This window comes from Lepisosteus platostomus, chromosome 18 (assembly GCF_059453375.1).
Source record: "Lepisosteus platostomus isolate fLepPlt1 chromosome 18, fLepPlt1.hap1, whole genome shotgun sequence".
NCBI lineage: Eukaryota > Metazoa > Chordata > Actinopteri > Semionotiformes > Lepisosteidae > Lepisosteus > Lepisosteus platostomus.
Window position 1 is genome coordinate 12,835,266 of NC_142628.1, and position 19,662 is coordinate 12,854,927.

Sequence of the window (19,662 nt, forward strand, 5' to 3'; positions counted from 1 at the left end):
TAAACCTAAATTCTAAAGGCCAGGTGGACCCTTTTGCATAACTGATGTACTGTATTCACTGAGATATCCAATATCCTATAAATTACGAAGATTTATAGGATATAGGATATCTTTAAATTACGAAGAGATTGTTGAGTTTCAAAAGTAGCAGGTTAATGAGAGGTAGACCTGTATTTTATTAAAAAACAGAAGTACAACAAAAGGTTTAAAAACTAATGGGGAAAAAGGCCTTCTAGTCATTTTAGAAGTTGATCAGGAGAAAGTTCAAGATTCAAGTCACATTTCTCAAAGCTTGAACCTGACAGGCAATTAAACCATCAGAGGAGACCAGGAAACAAACTGGAGCCTTTGGAAATATATTTTTGCAGAGGTCTGCGATTTTGTCTCTGTTGATTTTCACATGAGGATTGATCTGCTCAGATCAGTTGCCTTTAAAAGACGTATGTTTGTGCAGTTATTCAACCTTTCCTGCGTCTTTATTTCTCTACAGCTTATCAAACGGACAGATGCAAGGTGAAGACCCGAGAGAAAGGAGCTAGGGTCTGAGGAGGAATGACCTTGCAGGACGTGAGCCCAGAGGAATGAACCAGACAAGGTAATATCAGAGAACTACAAAACATTCCCCCAAATGAGTGAGGCAACCAGGTGGCTAAAATGAAAAGAAATGAAGACTAAAAATCACACTATTTCTTTGATGGTGATGGGACACCTCTCTACTACCAGAACAAAAATGTAATAGAGTGCAAGACATACAGTATTGTATTATTCTTGCTCAAAGGGTGACCAATGGCAAAGGTATAATTCTAAATCTTTGTTTCTTAGTTGTTGGTATGGACTGTAAATGCAAACTTTGCCAGGCCACAATGACTGTGGCTGCTTTAATCCTACTACAAGTCTGTTTACACAGACAGGTGCTATCATGCACATGTACAACATTATTACCAGCACCACTTCTAACAGCTGTATCTCTTCCCTGAGGTGCTCAGATAAACATCCTTAGGGCAGAGAAGGAGATATGTGGTGAGGAAGAAAGCAAGGACCTAGAGTTTAATGTCTGTCACACCAACTGGCTCAGCAAAAAAACCTTCTTTCTGGAAAAGTGTGTGTGTAGTGTAATCACATCAGCAGACTTCTCTCACCTCTCTGCCTCTCCTATCTGAGGAAATGCATTTAAAAAAAAACTCTCCAGCTGTCCGATGATTCCTCATCTGGTTCGTTCCTCTGGGCTCACTCCTCACAAGATCATTCCTCCCCTGACCCCAGCTCATTTCTTTCAGGTCTCCAGCTTGCACCTGGAAGTTATAGCCAAGTGGGCTTTTAACATGAAATGTTTCTGTGTCTTGTTTCTACTCAGAATTTCCTAGCACACCAGCTAATCCATTTTAAACCTGAACTCAAAGTGTGAGCCAGCATATCATCAGTTCCAGATGAAGACGGCTCTCATCCTTCTCCATCACAGAGGTACTCAGTGTATAGTTGCCACAATCCTTTTGTATGTCCTGTAACAGAGCGATTTTGGGTGTATGTGACTAACACGCTTTTAGATGTGACTGTAACTGCTGAGCACCCAGACTGTGACTCCTAAACGAAGCCTTCTGAGTTACTCAGGCACAGCATGCTTAGCTGGCAGGTCTACCTGCAGCCAAAATACCTCATCTGACCTTGGAGAAAAGTGAGAAATGCTTAAGATCGTATCTATCTAACAAAGAAATTGTTTGATTGAAAAGTGCAGCTCAGAAACCTTTTGCCAATTCAGAAATGCTCACTGTGTTCCGAAGCCTTATTTAGAAGTGGTTTCCTGTTTTCCACGTGAGTTTTTCTTTTGAAAATTCTAAATAAATACAATAAAAACGTGAGCCAGCAGCCATACTGTACCACCCTGCAGCTCACTGGAGCTCAGCAGGGTTGAGCCTGGTCAGTACCTGGATGGGAGACCTCCTGGGAAGCTAAGGCTGCTGCTGGAAGTGGTGTTAGTGGGACCAGAAGGGGGCACTCACCCTGCGGTTCATGTGGGTCCAAATGACCCAGTATAGTGACAGGGACACTATACTGTAGGGGGCGCTGTCTTTCAGATGAGACATTAATCCGAGGTCCTGACTCTCAGTGGTCATTAAAGATCCCCAGGCATTTCTCCATAAGAGTAGGGAGTTATCCCGCTGCCTGGGCCAAATTTCCCCCCTCAGCCTTTACCGTGGCCTCCAAATTGTCCCCATGTATGATTGGCTTGCACTTGTCCTGCGATGGACTGGCACCCTGTCCAGGGTGTACCCTGCCTTGCGCTTGTTGCTTGCTGGGTAGGCTCCGGCTTCCCGCGACACAGTGTGGTATAAAGAGGTTTGGTAAATGACATGACAATAAAAACTTGTTAAAAACATCCTGCAATAAATCAGTGCCAAACTTTAGAGTCAGAATGTAAAAACACTACATACTACAGAGCAGTTACTTTGGCAGTTGCCTGTGTTAATTAAAACACATATATGCAGACAGTGTCTCAACTATGAAGATGTACAAATATTCATTAGTCTTTGAATTTTTACTGTAAACCACTGCTGGCCAGTGGTTGTGGACAGCCACAGTCCAGCGCATCCTGCAGGTCACCACTGAGAGCCTTATTTGTCAAGGAACACACCCCTGACTTGATCGATTTAAGTTAACTGGTTCAATTACAGTAAATAAAGAATGGCCATCTATGGTCCTTGAGAGCTACAGGATGTTGGGATTGGCATTTCCTATGCCCTCAAACATTTTAATCAACAATTCACTGATGTAGGTGATAACAACAAACTTGTTCCACAGGTTTACAAATTCATGATATAAGGGTGACAAGGGATTGTGACAAGGGGGGGTGACTTAGGTGTTTCCCCACTTTTTTATAATTCATTATTTATGTTATTTTAAACGTATGTTTAGATCTTCAGAGGGACTCCAATACATATTCCAGGGACTTCTTCCCAGAGTTAAGTGTCACATACCATACAGTAATATTTTTATTTACCTGGAAACTAATGAGGAAAGACTCACAAGAAATTAAATAAATCAAAGCTCTTATTTTCCTTGGATAATCTAGACTGCATTTCAGGATTACTATATGATTTTATTGCATTTCAGCAGCACATCCAGAAAGTGAAGACAGATATCAGAAAAACAGCATGTTGGCTTATTTCTTGGTTTAAAAGGAAGTGCATTCAGAAAGTCAAAAGACTGACGTGATCTGAAATCACAGGCTGTCAAAACTTCCAGGCTGCCTCTGCTAAAGAATGAGAACTCTCCTCTTCATAGGCAAAGTTTTTTTTTATCTCACTGCCTCTTTCCCCACACAGGGAGGTAGGTTCTTACACTGTCCAGAACCAGCAGGCAAATAAATCAGCCTGTCTCTGTGGCTGCAGGATTACATTTTTCACTGATGGCTAACATTTATCATCCCTGCTGTTACGGCAGGACACAGAGGAGGTAAAATACCAACCAGATAGCTGAAATGTGTCATCAACGGCAGTTAGTTCTGCTGAAGCAAGAATTAAGGGAACTGCTGAATGTTCCTTTCCTACCTCATACAGGCATCAGGCTGCTAAGAGGGAAAAGAGACATTTACAGGTGCTAATTTTTAAAAGGAAGAATGAAGGTGTAAATACTCCTTGTTGTCACGGCAATTTTAACAGTCCTCAAAGAAACCAACAGCAGTACGGTTTGAAATCGCCCTAGCATATAACTACAGTAAATATAGGGGGAAAAAAATTAAACTTCAATTGGCGAGAACAGACTCTGAGAATGGAGACAGACTAACATTAGTTCAACATCCTAGTGTTATAATAGATGGCATAATATCAATAATAAAATTACTATAATAACCTTAAGGGATTCACAAAGCATTCTGTCACATGCCCCGATTCAACAGCTATAAAACCAGAGATTATGTTAACCATACAGTAGCCTTCTCATACAGTGAGGATATTTAGAAGTGCAGCTTTGCCATTTGTCTCATCAAGAATGTTTTCAGGCTCTTGAAAGATGGAGGAGCCAGCTGGGATTGATGCCAAAATCTCTCCGACAGAGAGCAGTGTTTCATCTCTGCAGGAATGTCCAAGTCATGTAATATTTTAAGGGAGTGTCCTACCGCAGCAATTTCCCTCATTAGGTACTGATGAGTCTATCTACAGAGGAACATTGGTGTCTTGTGTATGTATATATATATTTTTTTAATGTGGTGAATGAAGGCATTACGTCTGCAATTTTCATTCCGGCCACATGCTGAATTACTAACCACTGAGTGAGGTGCCCCATTCCAGATGTTCTTAGTCTAAGTGGCCTAATGCATAGGCTCACAGAAAATTCCCATCACACCGTATATTTCCTATATTAAAGGAGATTCCAACCAAATCAACTACCCTCTCATTTTAAAGCTATCTATCGATCTGATTGCCTTAGGGGTTGGACATTTTGGGCCTGTTATCATTATGCAATTTAAGATGCTGTTATTTGCTTTTGTAATTTTATAGACTTGCCCATGTGTTTTGCTTTCACTCCCCAGGAATCTAGTTTGACTGCTTTACTGCTGTCATCACCCTAATTTACTACATACACCGCCTACTGTACACATAGTTACCTTAATGTATCGCCCTTTTCTGATCACTGAGAGAAAAATGTTTATTTTTTCCTGTCTTTTTTTCCTGGCATGTTTAGACTGTTCATTCCAGAACTACAGAAGATAGATTTAAAGCCATTTCTTACAGAATGGGTCTATATCCACACTGGGCAGAACAACTTTATCTACAACAAAGAAAAAAACATTTTTTTCCTGGAAGTAGGTTACAAAGAGAAAAAATTAAGCAGTAAAGCATCAAAATTCATCTGAAGTCCTCAAGACACCTTCAAAGCAGTGAAATTCAACTTCCTCTGGATTATGCTGCACATCAAAAGTCACTGGGTTTTACAGCCATTCTCAGATTTATTTGTGGAAAATGGCTTTACACGTTTTATCAATGTCAGGCAGAGCTTAGTGCCTTTGTCATTTTTGCTGCTAGGAGAAAACGACTCTTATTTATCTTATTTTCACAAGGATGTCGGCGAGTCAAAAATGCTCTGGGGTATGTTTTCTCCATTCCTACCTTTGAAGTTTAACAAACAAAACGCACAGCTATCTTTAGGAAGTTCCGATTTGTATAAATACAGTACCAACCCCTGCTACCATAACTCACACCCAATTCATACATGCAAAGAGACAGAATAGTTTTGTTTGTACAGTATGCTCACACAGTGCTCTGGAGGAATAAAAAGCATACTTGTGTGTCTACTGTACATTGTGACATTTAGAGGAAAGCAAATCTGTTTCAGTATCTACCCAGACCTTCATTGAACACATTACGCTTTGGGTGGATAGAGGGCATTGTGGGTAAACTGGGCATTAAAGATGCAACTCCACCATGCATTTTATCCAATCTGTAGCATTCAAAATGAATAAAGTGTGCGGTGGGGCCACATGATACAGCAGCAACAGCCCATGTATAATAGGTGCCCTGTGTTATATAAATACCGTATATAGACACACATTGAACATTTGATTTTGCCAGAACAGTGTACAGCCCTAGAATCCCACTAGAGATTGACTCCGCTATCAGACTGCTTTAATCCATATCTGAATCTTTTCTTTGTACCTGCAGGTCTGTTTTCATTAGCGACGCTCCTGCCTCCACCAGGTAGTGGCAGATTGTCCTCTGGCACAGAGATGCCGCTTTGTGTAAGACGGTCTCTCCGCTAGGAGAGAGAGAGATGGGATAATTAGTTCTCGCAGAACAAGAGCTCTCTTTTCTGTAAAGCGTGCTGGTGACAGACTCCTGATCCAAAACCTTTAAGCCTGCTCTTTTGACTCAACAAAAAAATTAAATAATTTGATTGTCAAAGCAAAATATAATTTCGTATATGCACTTTATAAATGAACTGCTATTCTATTGCAAAGTCTGCAAAATACTTGCCATTGAATTGACTGCTAAAAAGCCTTTTAAAGGAAGCTCTGTTGCTTGGTTACAGGAGTCAAAATATTGTTGAAGACATGTGCACCTTCCCAGCAGCACACAGAGTTTGCACAGTTCAGATGTAAGGAGGAAGGCTATTTAAGAACCTGCCTCTAAAAGAAAGGTGTGAAAAATGGCAAAACACAACTACACCCACTGGAATGACATCAGATTGCATTATGCAACAACAGAACTTCTTCTAAGTTCAAGCAAATGTGAAAACATGGGCTATAACATTACTTACTGCTCTTTCTCCGTTACATCCAATAGTTCAGTTGGAGCTGTTCAAGAAACAGAATAACTTAGATTACTCCTACCGAAAACAAAGCTTGCAGAATGGCTGATCAAGAAAAACAATTCAAACCCAAAAGAAAACTTTGCAAACTTTTGAGGCCATTCAGAATTTGCAGCTCTTGACAAGGTCAAGTATAATTCTGCAGAGATGATCAAGAATAGAAGACGCTCCACAGACCCCCAACCCCTGTGGCGTTCCCATGAACCCAGTCCTCAGAGAAGCCCTTAGGGATGAAGCCCTTTGGTTTGGGTGTGTGTGTGTGTGTTTGTATAGGGGGGGGGGGGGGGGGGGGTAGAGGCAGGGGAATGGGTGGTTTGGGTCAGTTTGTAAAGATCTTCATTTGATCTTTACTGAATGCTCATTTTAATTTAGACCATGGGCGAATGAAATCAGGTGTGCCTAAGAGGTCATGACATTTGTTTCAGCTTCATTTACAGCAGCTGCTACAAAGCGATCTTAAAACAAATATCAATGCCATGATGCACTTTTTGTCACTTGAGCATGTCCCTATGAAACAGCAGCCAGCACATACACTCAGAATTGTATCAGAGCAATTCAGGAAATCACACTCTCTGAGTGCATTCAGGTGAATGGACTCCTCTCTTGCTTCCCGTCTTGTGAAAAATGCTATGACTGTGAATACAAAATGAGGAGCGCTTTCTACTGCAAGAAGCATTTTTTATGAGAGCAATTAATTTTTGCAGTTATACGTTTATTGTACCTCAGCTATAATTGATTCAATCTGGGTTTAATTTCAGACTGTTTCTGTACTGGAAGATATTGTGTGCCGGCATAGAGTGTGCATTTGCATGTGTTTATCTATCTGTCACTTCCACAAAAATCTCAAATACGTCACTTTTATTGAAAAGAAAGAAAATAATTGCAGTGCCCATCAGTTCCAGGATATTTGTTGACTTCACAAACCCTGAACAGTTGTGAAGTTGAGAATATTACATTTTATTGATGTCAACATTTCATTTAGGAGATGTCGGCTTTATCGCCTTTTGTCTTGAATCATCCAGAATTATCTATCCTGAAACCAGCAAATGGTTTATGTTGATGATCAACTTCCAGTGGGAATCTAGTGTTCGTAGAGCTGCTCAAACACTTGGATGCCTCATGCTTTGGTAAACACAGTTCTGCATAGCTAGGAGATTGGTGGATGACATGCAAAAGCCAGTGCCCAACAGTGCAGCTTCCAAGGACACTAGCTCAAGAAACGGAACAAAGAAGAAGATATTCATCGTTAACTCTTGCTTCCACAGTCAGATGTCTTAGTAAAAGGCAAGGAGCTACAATTGCTCATTCTAACCTATTGATTACCGACATCTACAGTATATGAAGTCAGTATACGGTATCAGAATGCACACCTGTATGTTTTCAGATCAACTGAAGGCTTTTGAGTTGACATCACAAATGATAGGAAGGTGACCTTACCATTATCGATGATGTACCTGACGATCTCCTTACTTCCAGCCTCTACAGCATGGTGCAGCAATGTCCACCCAGCTGAGTCCTGGATGGTCAAGTCTCCACCCATCTTGTGCAACTCTTTCAACTGGCGACGCAGAGAAAGCACCAACATCACCCTGGTTCTGTTTCTCGAGCTTTTTTTTTTCAGCGTTTTGCCTTTTACAAAGGTTACGGTATTGCCACATAATGGTGTCTAAGGTTATTGGCGTCTCCTCTGAGCAATTTACACACAGTGTCCATTGCTGAACTGTTTAGCAAACACATTAATTAAAATCTAGAAGTAAGGTTACATGGCAAACCCAGGTGGCTATCTAAAACCTTCTTAACTATGTGTCCTCACCTGCATCTCCACCTTAACCAAACAGAAGTAATGCCTCACTGAATCTTAGCTCAATAAAAGCAAACTAACCATCTCAGATAGCTGCAATGAGATGAATATGGTATACTACAAGGAGAAAAAATACAATAGTTGAAAGGTCACATACTTCATTTATAGTGTTTTTTATACAGTTTCCAGCACGATAAGGCTATTCCCTATCTCACTAGAAACAATCCTGCATGTCAAGGATAGGTGCCACAAGAAAAATGCAAGACATACTGATACAATGAATCTAATGTGAATTGTATGCAGGCAATTTTTACACGCTCCTGACGGAAGCTATTTGTATCCTTCAACGAATGTCTTTTCATGATGCACGCCGTACTCGTTTGGTATCGGAAAGCTGATCTTAGGTCACTTGACAGCACATATAATTTATTACCTTTTCAACTCTCTGCTATTATAGTGCAAGAGATTTTGCAATTCTTGCAACAGTAGGCAATTTCTTTGAATTTTCCTGTGGTTTATTTCATACACAAAACAGGCATTATGCTACTTCTTTAAAACACACATGTGCCTGATGAAATAACTTGACAAAGATTCAGGTAGCAGTTGGCTTAAAACCTGCTCCCTTTATTAATATAAATGAACAGAATGGAAAACAGCAGAAGTCAGTGATTTCTCAAAGATGGCTTTAAAGAATCACTTTCTCAATGCCTTTTATTTAATGAAAACTGAGTGATCTTCACTGAAAACTAAAAATGAAAGCTCTCCAAGCTTTTACTTACAGTACTTGGTTGCTTGCTTAAATGTACTACAGTAATTTACACTTTAACATGTGCTCACCTTCTGAAGATCCTTGCTCTTCACACATTCAATTAGCGAGTCAGCAGATACTACAAAAAATACACATTTACACAATTTTAAGAGCAGTTAATTCATTTTGAAAAGATATTTATATATTCGCAATTATACACTTCAAAGAAAGTTATACTAACATTAATTTGTTGCATAGTCAAATCTATTATTTTTATTCAACAATAAGAACAGGTACAAAGTAGCATCATGTCAGGAATTCGAACATTTAAACGAGCTTTCATATTTGGAAGATCAATTTTGTGCATAACAATGACAGTTATCGTAGGAGAAAATCACAATCCTAGATGAATCCAATTGGTCAGTTTTTAGAAATTCTTCCAATCCGCAAATCCTAGTTAATTTGCTGTCTTCAGAATAAATTTACAATCTTACATTCAATACACTAGTTTACAAAATTCACACCTCAACTTGTCCCAAGTAGATGGAGAAGGAAATAAAGTTCTTAAGTTGCAATAATAATTTCTAAGATACCTCCTATAAGCATCAAATTGAAATAATTCAGCCCAAAAAGCAAGAAAGGAATTTTCACTCACAGACAGTGCAACAAAGCAGCAGATTGCAGCAGTCTTATCAGAAAATACTGTGCAAACAGCCTGAGTCAGGGACTAGTTTAATGACAGACCTGGAGCTTCCAGGTTAAAGTGTTATTAAAATTCATAGCCCCAGCTTTACATAAGTGAAAGATAATGATGCAGAGAATTCTCTCTTGACAGAAGTAAATTCAGAGAGGCTCATTAAAACAACAGAGGAATAAAGGGGAAGGAATTCTGTAATCTCCGAGACTAAACAAATGTGCCTGGAAAATTTACTTTTCAAAAGAAAAACGATTTCTCCATAGGAGTGGACATTTCCTAGAATTACTACAAATCTTACAGTAAGCCCCCAATGAAATTGTTGTATAGAAAACATCAAATGAACTTTATTATCAAAAGTTTTAAAAGCGAATTATTTTTTACCTGGGTCAGTGTTGAATGCTGCAGAATGCTCAGACCTATGGAATAAACAAACCAAAAAAACATGTAAGGTATTGTATCTGCTCCTTGTACCTTGTTCATGGAATCTCTAGATTAAAAGACAGCACACATTTTCATTTTAAGAATATGTAGCATATGCAAATTAGTATAAATCACAAAAGTTAACAACTGGCAAAAAAAATCATTTCGTATGGTGAAAACTTAATCTAAATCTAAATCAATTTTTCCAGCGATACATCCTTTTTTTCTTAGCAAATTTACATTCAGGTCACCAAGACTGCTTAGCTGCCGAATTTGTAAATATCTTCTATTAATAGAACTTTTCTCCCTAATTGCCAGTGCACAAACCTTGGCATTTTATGTTTAGAGATGCAGAGTAATGCCACGTTGAAAAACAACCACCACCAACAGGAACACAAAAGGACCAAAGAGATGACCCTTTGTTCAGCACAGAAAAAAAAAACAAAGCAGGAGAATCCTGTCTGGATAATTTTACAGCTGTCCACACCGCGTTTCCGGCCACCCCCCCTGCCCTCTTCCCTGCCCTGGGCGAGACTCTGCAGAGCCTTCGGAGTAGAGAGGTCTGCCAAAATTCCGCCGTCAGCCGTGGTCTCTCATATTGTCGCCTTACTGCTCTGTCATGCAGCAGGAGGGATTACTGACTCGACACCAGGCCACACTAAAACACAGTTCTGTCACTGCTGGTTGGGCTGTGCCAGGCCTCCTGACAGCTTGCTTGAATCCCATTTCCCAATAATCCTTCTCTTAGATGACAACGGTGGGGAGCTCCCTATGTGCAGCGTCTAAGGACCCTTTAAATGCTACTGTCAGCACCAGACCAAATAATGATCAGGGTAGATGATCTCGAATGACCTGGCTACCGGGAAATGGATAGGGATTGACTGTCCAAAAATATCTGATCGTTTTTCTTGTGCTGAATTGATCATTTTAAGATACACGCTCCTCCCCCCAACACACACACACACAAAAATCAAAGCTGATTATCATGTATGTATTAAAAAGTATAGTCTGCAAACAGTTTTGAAAACGTTTTTCCAATATATTTATTCCTTGTCAATTTCCTACCTTTAATTACTTTTTTGCATCTAGCAGTCTACACAAATGAACTCTTCCAAATGGCCTCCTGTTGTTGGCAAAAGTTCATACAGTATGTTAAGCAAAATTGAAGCAGTTTCCTTTCTGAATTCTGCCTGCAGTTCTCGATGAGATAATAAAAACACATAAAATGAATGTTAACTGCATCCTGAATGACGCAGTAAATCAAAGGAGACTACCTCAAGACTACGGAAAAAATGGCTGTAAAATACAGATCATCATAAATAAGAACATAAACTATAAACAAAAACAACGGGAAATGACTGACAAAATAGAAGAGAAATACTCATTAGACATAATGCAAGACTTTCAAAGATAAAACCAACCTTTAAAAGTGAGTTTTCCATGGAAGTAAACTGGGTTAATTTAGTATTGTCTGCAAGGTATCCATGACCTAATGCGAGTTATTGGGCTTTAATACAACCCACAGAAATGTGTGATCGCTGCAGGGTGTCTACAGCATTTCACACAAAGTACGTATCTCCGGAAAATGAGTTGGAACCAAAGAGCCCTAGCAAACATTCAATAACATCAAAGCTTCCCCTTTTACACATGATGAACCACAGAGTACAGAGGAGTTTCCAATTTTGCCAAACTAAACATACTGCCTATTAAAAAAACTCAACTTGTCCCAAGTTGTCAACTTTATATCTGAAAAGTTATTAGTCAAACTATTGGTCAAAATATAACCAGTTTTGATCACTAAAGTGTGAATCGTTGTGGTACCTTAATGCTTTTGTCTTTTATAGTTATAGCTTTACATCATTGCCCATTAGGGATTTGAGCAAAACAAAAACGGTTTTCCTCTCAAAACACTCACATACAGTATACTCTTATCTACCAGGTGGGACTGCAACACATACTGTACAGATGCCACGGTAGATGAAAGAGATGTCTTTTTTTTAGAAAAATAAATTCAAAATAGAAGAAAAGGGAACGGTATTATCCAATAATTAATGGAAGGAAATTTGACACAACTAGATTATTACAAGGCAAGCAGTATGTAGCTGTGCATTGGATCTTCAGAGCCACCCGTCAGCAGAAAACATTCAGTCAAGATGCACGTCTGCTCATTAATACACCCATGGCAAAGTCCACTCCTCCAATACACCCCCCCATCTCTGTGAGCACCACCCAGAGACACTGCCCCTGGTCTTGACAAATTCACATGCAAAAGAAAATGGTTTTCAGTACCAAATGCAGTCTTCACTGCAAGACCAACAAGCATTGAAAGAGAGGTTTTCAAAACGTGATACCTATCATATATCTGAATACAAGAGGAGTAAATTTCAGAGTGTAGGAGTGCAGTTATTTTGTTTACTTCTGGCATGGACATCCCAGCTGTCCTGAATTAAAAGAGGTTTGAAGTCTTAGTGGATATTGGTGTCTAATAGGAGTATTTTTAATCAGTGCTGGCAGGAGTTTGGACCCGCTAAAAATAACATACAGTACATACAGTATCACAGTTGTGTGAAACGAAATGGTTTTTTTTTCTGGTTTTAGATGGGCTTGCTTTACAGAGAAAAAAGTGCACAAACCAAAATGTGTGGAACAGTTGTCCCATAAGTGCAGAATAACGCACTAATGCCTAGAGTTAATTGAGTTCATCCCACTACAGCATACCATATTGGCCAAAGTCCAGGTGAACACCACTAGGGGGTGAGGTCCGTTAGCAGCACACCCTGCTGGTTTACAGACTGGGGTCACAAGGTAAGAGAACATTCAAAACCTCTTTTACTCAAGGGCAGCATCGGTGAAGTTAGGCCACAATTAAACATGCCAATAAAAAAAGCTAAAAGCCTTCATTAAAAACAGAAGGCCAGCCTAGCTATGTAAATAGAAAATTGTGACATCGGGACTTTTACATTTTTTTTTTGTTTTCTCTGCACTAAAAAAAAAGTGAAAAGAAGATGTAAGCAGACGCCGGCCCAGCCCTAACTTTGTTAGGCTCCAGTGTGCTCTCTCAACTGCTGAAGCAAACCCTTTACTTTGGCATTTTCACAGAGTTAATGACCAGAATCTGGTCTCCCTGCCTACAGCCTGCTTTCCTCATTAAAGACTGAGAGACTGGCAGTTCTGAGACAGCAGTACCAATGCAGAGCATTTGGCTACCCAGCCTTAAATAGCATGACATAACTGGAAACCAAGTCTGCACTTATTCCCACAGCAACAAAATAAAATAAAATATGGAAAGCATGTGCAAATGAGTTTACAAAATTCAAATGTCCTTTAAAACTTGGCACAGAACCAGGGGAGCGAGCGAGCTACCCATGAAATTCAAATTTCCAAGATGCCCATTAAATAAATAAAAAACTCAGCCACTCACTAATTTCTTTGGTGCACGCACTTGACTTCTCTGCAAATGAATTTACTCTCCAGAGAACATCCTGTGGCAGGGAGAACCATAGGTAGGGCACTCCTGCTCTCAGATATAGGGCCTCAGAGAGTATACATTGGAAACCAGCCAAGGAACAGTCCTTCGCTAACTCTTCAAAGTTTTTGTGTGTGTGGTTAACTGTTCCTGAGCTTTACTGCTTGCTTCGTACACCTCAGGTCTCATTTACCATTAAAGGCAGTTAACACCTATGCATGCAAACCTTTTCTGACAAAGCAGAGGTCAAGGGGAAGAGTAGGTTTGTAAGGTGATAACCACATTAATGCAATAAAAAATGAATCATTCGCACACACGAATTGGAAGGCACAGACATCTTTTCGCTTTTTCAAACGCTAATTGGGACCCAGGCCGAAATTTAAGGCTTAACTTGGACAGTGATATGAGTCCTGGGAAAACTGCAAAATGTCTTTATTTTAGATAAAGACAAATAACCTTTATGAGAAAAGCAAGATAAACTGTAAGTGAAACGGTGCAGATAAACTATCATTAATTTTATGTATAATTATTACTGTTAATTTTAAAAGTATCCAAAAAATGTTAAAAGCACCGTACACATTTGGAATAGGCTTCTTTATAGTCAATCAACAGGTGGTAAAACTTTATATAACAAAGACCCTTGGAATTTGCTTCACATCACCTCATTAGATGCTGCTCAAGTTTTCCAGTAGGTAATAAATAAGATCTTTTTTTCTTCTTTTTAAGCTGGAACATTTTCCTCCAAGCATTAACTAGGGTAAAAAAAAAAATGCCAGGAGCTGTGCTGTGCCAGTAATAGCCATGTAAAATCATGCTGACTCTGGGTCAACATGAGCGAGTTAAATGGGGAATTGAAGATCGTTGCTCAATGCTCGCTTGCCAAGCATAGCCATAAAAATGTATAACTGAATTCTAAAATTCAATGCTTTGCTGCTCAGGTCCTTTATTTTCATCTTATGTAAAGCATCAGCATAGGAAATGCTTTTCTACACATAAAACACCCCAGCAGCCCTGTTCACTTAGAATCCCCATTAAACAGTCATGCAGGTGCCAGGCTAACAATTTAGAGCAATCAAAGCTGTTCAGGAAAAACAGTCTAGGGCTTCACATGATGGTAGCAACTACCAACGTACAACCTTGAAAAAGAGAGAAAAACAATGAACAAGACCTGTGGTGGTCGAACAGCTTTTCCATGAAAAAGACATTTCCAAAAGTAATCCCAGAAACCATTAGTCTCAAATACGTGCCTACAACAAACATGCATATTGTATTTGCTTATTAAAGGCTGGGTTGCATCAAAGCATGTAAGGGAATGCATACAAAAAATGCACAAAACTCTCAAGGTTTTCTTTCACCAAAGCACTAGTGTACTTTTTCTTGTTCTCTTTTGATGGTGCAGTACCTGATGCCCAATTTCAGGAGCTCTTCTCAAATAGTATTAACAAGCTTTTACAAAAGCCTTTCAGTCTGTTAGAAGAGCTGCCTCTTCTGTTCAAGTAGTATCTTCTGAAGCCTAACATGGTATTGATTGAAGTAACTTTCTGGAATGTGCTTTCTTTGTTCGTGGATTTGGTTTACTGACCACAAGCCAGGCAGGCAAATAGTAAATTATTTACAGAATGTATTGATCACAAGACACTCCAGGTACACATGAAGCAAGCTGCAGGAGTTATGTCACAAATAAATGTGGGCAGATCTAATTATACCAGAATTCTGCAAGGAAGCACTTAACTCCTATTGGCTCATTTAACCAGTATTACTTTCATCCTCATTCTATTTTAATTCTGTCATGTCTTCAACACCCTTCAGCTTCAGATAAAATCAGTAGACTATTTCAATAAACTACATTCAGTGAGAAAATTCCATCCAACTACAGTATGTGCAATAATTCCCATTTCTGAATACTTAACACTAAATGCACAATTAACTATTTTGATCTAGTGTTGTCAGTTTGTGCTTACTTGATGTTTTTCACCATTAATCTACAGTATACGGCACTATAGGTATTGATGTTTAAGTGCTGGTCTTAAAAGATGAAAAAAGAAAAGGATATAAAAATTACACCCTATAAAAGGATATAAATGCTATGACAAAAGCTGCCTTTAGCCATATTACTATGACATCCAAGCCAGGACATTTTAAAGTGGTGTATGGAAAAATGGAAAAAACCCTGAAGAATGGGCTACTGGAGGCACAGCTCTGGGAATAGATCCAACTCTTCTCCTTTCTGTATTTCCAGAACCGGTCATAATGAAAAATGGATAGTTGGCCATGTCGGGTGAGTGTTTAAGATGTGTTGAAGGTACAGTGGAGCGTTTCGACTGACTGCTAATGGGGTTAGGGGGTTTGTTCCTACTAGTCCCACTACAGGTTGAACTGGGTGAGGAGCTCTGGACTCCACATGTTGCACCAGTGGAGCTGCACTGGATTGGTTTGGGATTAGCCAAGTCTGGGCTCTCTCACATCCCAGCAAAAATGTCAGTGATGACATTGGTGAGGGACGGCCTCTCCTACAACTGATGCTGAAGCTGCTGTAGCGCTTCCAACATGAGGAGAGATGAGTGACTGACTGGAAGGGGGAATGGATTGGAGGTGACCATGTGTATACAGTATGTACAGGTATTGGTGCCACTGCATGGATCTGACACAAACCTGATTGACGATTCCAAATTTCCAATAAAGTTACTTCAGCTTTAATAATCATCAGTTCACTGAAACGTCTTTAATACTGTGAAATTCACCTATCAATAACAAAAATACTATAACCATTCTATGGTTGCTTTAATGGAAGGAAATAAAAGGATAAAGAACCAATGACATTCATCCAGTATATCCAGATGGTCCTCATCACTTTTCAGCAGCTCATTTAAATAATTATAATTTCAAGAACAAAAAAATGTGATTAGCCATAGTGCTGACAGGTCTCTTTTTGTTGCATTTTCAGAAAAGCAATTCTTCTCTGAAGTGAGATCTGACACTTTGCTGATTAGGAGCTAATTATCCTATTAAAGACAAAGTACTGTAGAAGCTCTCACTATAGCAGAAAGCCTTTATCAGACACAAAGACTAAAATCACACATAAATTACAGAAAATGAGTTGACTTACAATAGAAAGTTGAAGAACAAGAACTTGCAAATTAAGGGTGAAAAAGCAACAAAATGGCTTGAGAATTACCAGCACCATTTGGCATGAAGACAGCAGTGATGACCAGGCCACTGCCCTTGTGAAGCTTAACAAAATGAAACTTCTAAAGATAGAATAGTTATAATCAACTATGCGAATACCGTTTCAACCTTAATGGCGTTGGGTGGCTCTGTGGCTAATGATCTAAGCCTGTGGCTAGAAGGTTGACGGTTCGAATCCTGTGGCCAGCAGAGGAATCCTACTCCGTTGGGCTCCTGAGCAAAGCCCTTAACCCCAATTGCTCTAGGGGCGCCGTATACGTAAATAGCTGACCCTGTGCTCTGACCCCCAAGCTTCTCTCCCTGTCTATGTGTCTCATGGACAGCAAGTTGGGGTATGTGAAAAGATAAAATTCCTAATTCAAGAAATTGTATATGACCAATTTCTTATTATCTCATCTTATAATGACTTACAGAGGAACCTAAAATGCTGAAAGTCTCCCAATACGAAATTAATGTGTTTCTAAAGACATTCACCACCTCGCCATCTAGACTTCTGTGAGGTGGGCAGGCAACTATAATGGCTCACCCAGACAAAATAAATAAATAACAATACTGGTGATGGCATGAGACAAGAAATGGTGCTTTACAACGAAGTAGATACACAGGTCATAAAGCATCCATGGTGATCAATGCTTGAAGGGACTTTTAACTCTTGAATTTAAGTATATATGCCTTAATTGTGGCCAGGTAGCCTACTGGTTAAACCTTTGGACAGACAGGTTGTGCGGTGAAGTCAGCCCTGCAGACACTACTATTGCTCCCCTGAGTGAGGTCCAGGGCATCTGTCTGTATAACTGGGAATCAGCATTAACTGGAAGGGTCACCACTGTGATGGATATTCCATCCCGGGGGGGGGGGGAGATAGATACTCTTGCCTGCTTAATGTTACAGAGAGCAGGATGAGATCTGGCTGGTTCTGACCTTTTTACCTTATCTTTCATGTCATTCCTTAGATGGTTGCTGCTCTGTATCACTCAGTAAATGCCATTATTTTCGCAACACAAATTCCCAAGACTGAGGAATTCACTTCCAGGTCAGATGAATCCCTAAGTGACATCTCGTCTGAGTGTGTCGCTTGGGTTAGACACAGCTTGCTTTTTAAGTGTGGAGTGGCTCAGGCTGGCGGGCTTGCGCAGATGAGCTGGAGGAACAAAAAACATCTGGATATGCCACATGGATCACAGGGCGAACTAGAAACGTGAATGAAGCTGGTAGAAAACTCGAAGACCACGAACACCTCTCCGCTCTCCCTGCATCCGAGACAGGCTGGCTGGATGATTTTGATTAGATTTAACTTGTCCTCTTTCCATTCATCCTGTGTTTCTGCTATAGGCTCTGAAAATCTACCCTGACAAGGAACAAAAGGCTCCGATTTTAAGACGATGAAATGTAAATGAGAAGCATCTTTTAGAAGAAAAAAAAGCTCTTTTCACTAGAGTACCCTTGTTTTGTGCTTGGCAAGAAGTCTGTTGGATTGGAGGAAAGGTGGGGGGTCATATTTTCTTGAAAAATAATTACAGCATAGAACTTTCATGTTAATGATGTTTATTCAGTACTTATATTCACTTTAATCCCAATTACTGCATTTACTGACACGCAAACATCTAATCACACTGGCAATACATTGGCACAAACAACACCTCAGCTGCATAAACATCACCCTTTTAATGTGCATAACATCTACGGGCACATAATGGGATACAAGCAAGTTAACTTTTATGAATGTCGCAGAATCAAAGCAGCTTCTATTGTGGCTAAGTCTTCAACAAGCAAATTGAAGTTGATGCATGCAGTGATAAAAGACGAACCCTTGGGCTTTTCTTATGTATGGCATAAACAAGACCACTACCTTATTATTACAGATTTTTTTTTTATTCCAAGAAAGGCTGTTTATCAAAGATACAAGTGCAGCCCAGATGGTAAATGTGTAGGTCATATGGGGACACTTCAGCAGTTTACATGGGGTCAGATGCAGTTCTGCTAATCTCATCCCACAGCACCACAAAGAGACTGCTGTGCACTGAAATTCAAATAACGCAGAGCTTTACAAATGTCAGGACCGAATCCCCAAGATTCAACAGCCGCAGTAAGAGGCCAGTAAGTGATGGTAAGTGACTGCATTACTCACATCCTTCAAGGATGTTTTTCTCCCAATTAAGCCCTCAAGAGTACAGATGGCAGCACTGGTGACCTAGACTAATCCCACAACACCCTGAGGATTACCATGGCCCAGTGCCTGATGCCCCTCATCAAGATTTGGGGAATGTTCAGGTGGAAGCCCTACTTTTGCTTATTTGATTATCTCACATGTAAATTCAAAGAGAGATGAGAGAAAATTCAAAGCTTCTGTGCCCCCTTCCTACAAGCCAACACAAAACAAATGTGCTCATGGAGTGAAAGATTGCTTTGCTTCGCCAAGACAGAAGCAACAAACGAAACATCCTGCAACCCAGCTTCAGCTCAGCCAAGCACAGAGCCTGGTTAGTCTACAGGCAGGCATGCTCCCCACACTGAGCGCGCAAGCAGTCACCATGGCACCCAGGCAGGTTTGCAAGATGGGCTCAGGAAGCATTCTTAATGAACTGCCTGGAGTGCATTCCCATTATATTCCCGTGGAAGACCCTGTGCACTCGAATTTGCACATCCGGAATTCGGAGCGAGCCCAAATCAGCGACCGAGTCAACTACGTACGTCTTTATTAGATTGGCGAAATGTGTTAGGGATCCATAACAAGTAAGCTGAGGTCTTTCCAGAACACACTCTCATTTCAGGTACCGCCCAAATTTGTGGGCTGGCACCCCTCTCTCCTTTCACCTCAGCTCTCCTTGGGGTCCTCTATTCTGGGCTTCTCGTCTTAGCCGATCTGCTTTCACATAAGTATGTGTCTGCATGTCAAACTCCATTTGTATTTGTACTACTGTGCTGCCCCCCACACACACACACCACACACCAAACATTCTCCTGTCACTTTGAAATGGGAATGAAAGCAGAGAGCTCTACTGCTGAGCCCAGCCAGCACAAAGCTTCCCGGGAGATGTGTTCTA

At 40.1% G+C, this 19,662-nt stretch overlaps 1 protein-coding gene across 21 annotated transcripts in view; it reads right to left on the minus strand.

Annotated features, from left to right (window-relative positions):
• Positions 1-19,662, minus strand: part of dgkza (diacylglycerol kinase, zeta a) — a 179,331-nt gene that overhangs the window by 6,713 nt on the left and 152,956 nt on the right. For all 21 annotated transcript variants that reach the window (XM_088611514.1, XM_088611513.1, XM_088611512.1 and 18 more), the window contains 5 exons: positions 9,928-9,962; positions 8,939-8,988; positions 7,738-7,858; positions 6,250-6,286; positions 5,649-5,748 (listed from right to left, as the gene is read on the minus strand). In XM_088611514.1, coding sequence (XP_088467640.1) covers positions 5,649-5,748; positions 6,250-6,286; positions 7,738-7,858; positions 8,939-8,988; positions 9,928-9,962 — 343 coding nt within the window. The remainder of the gene's footprint in view (positions 1-5,648; positions 5,749-6,249; positions 6,287-7,737; positions 7,859-8,938; positions 8,989-9,927; positions 9,963-19,662) is intronic.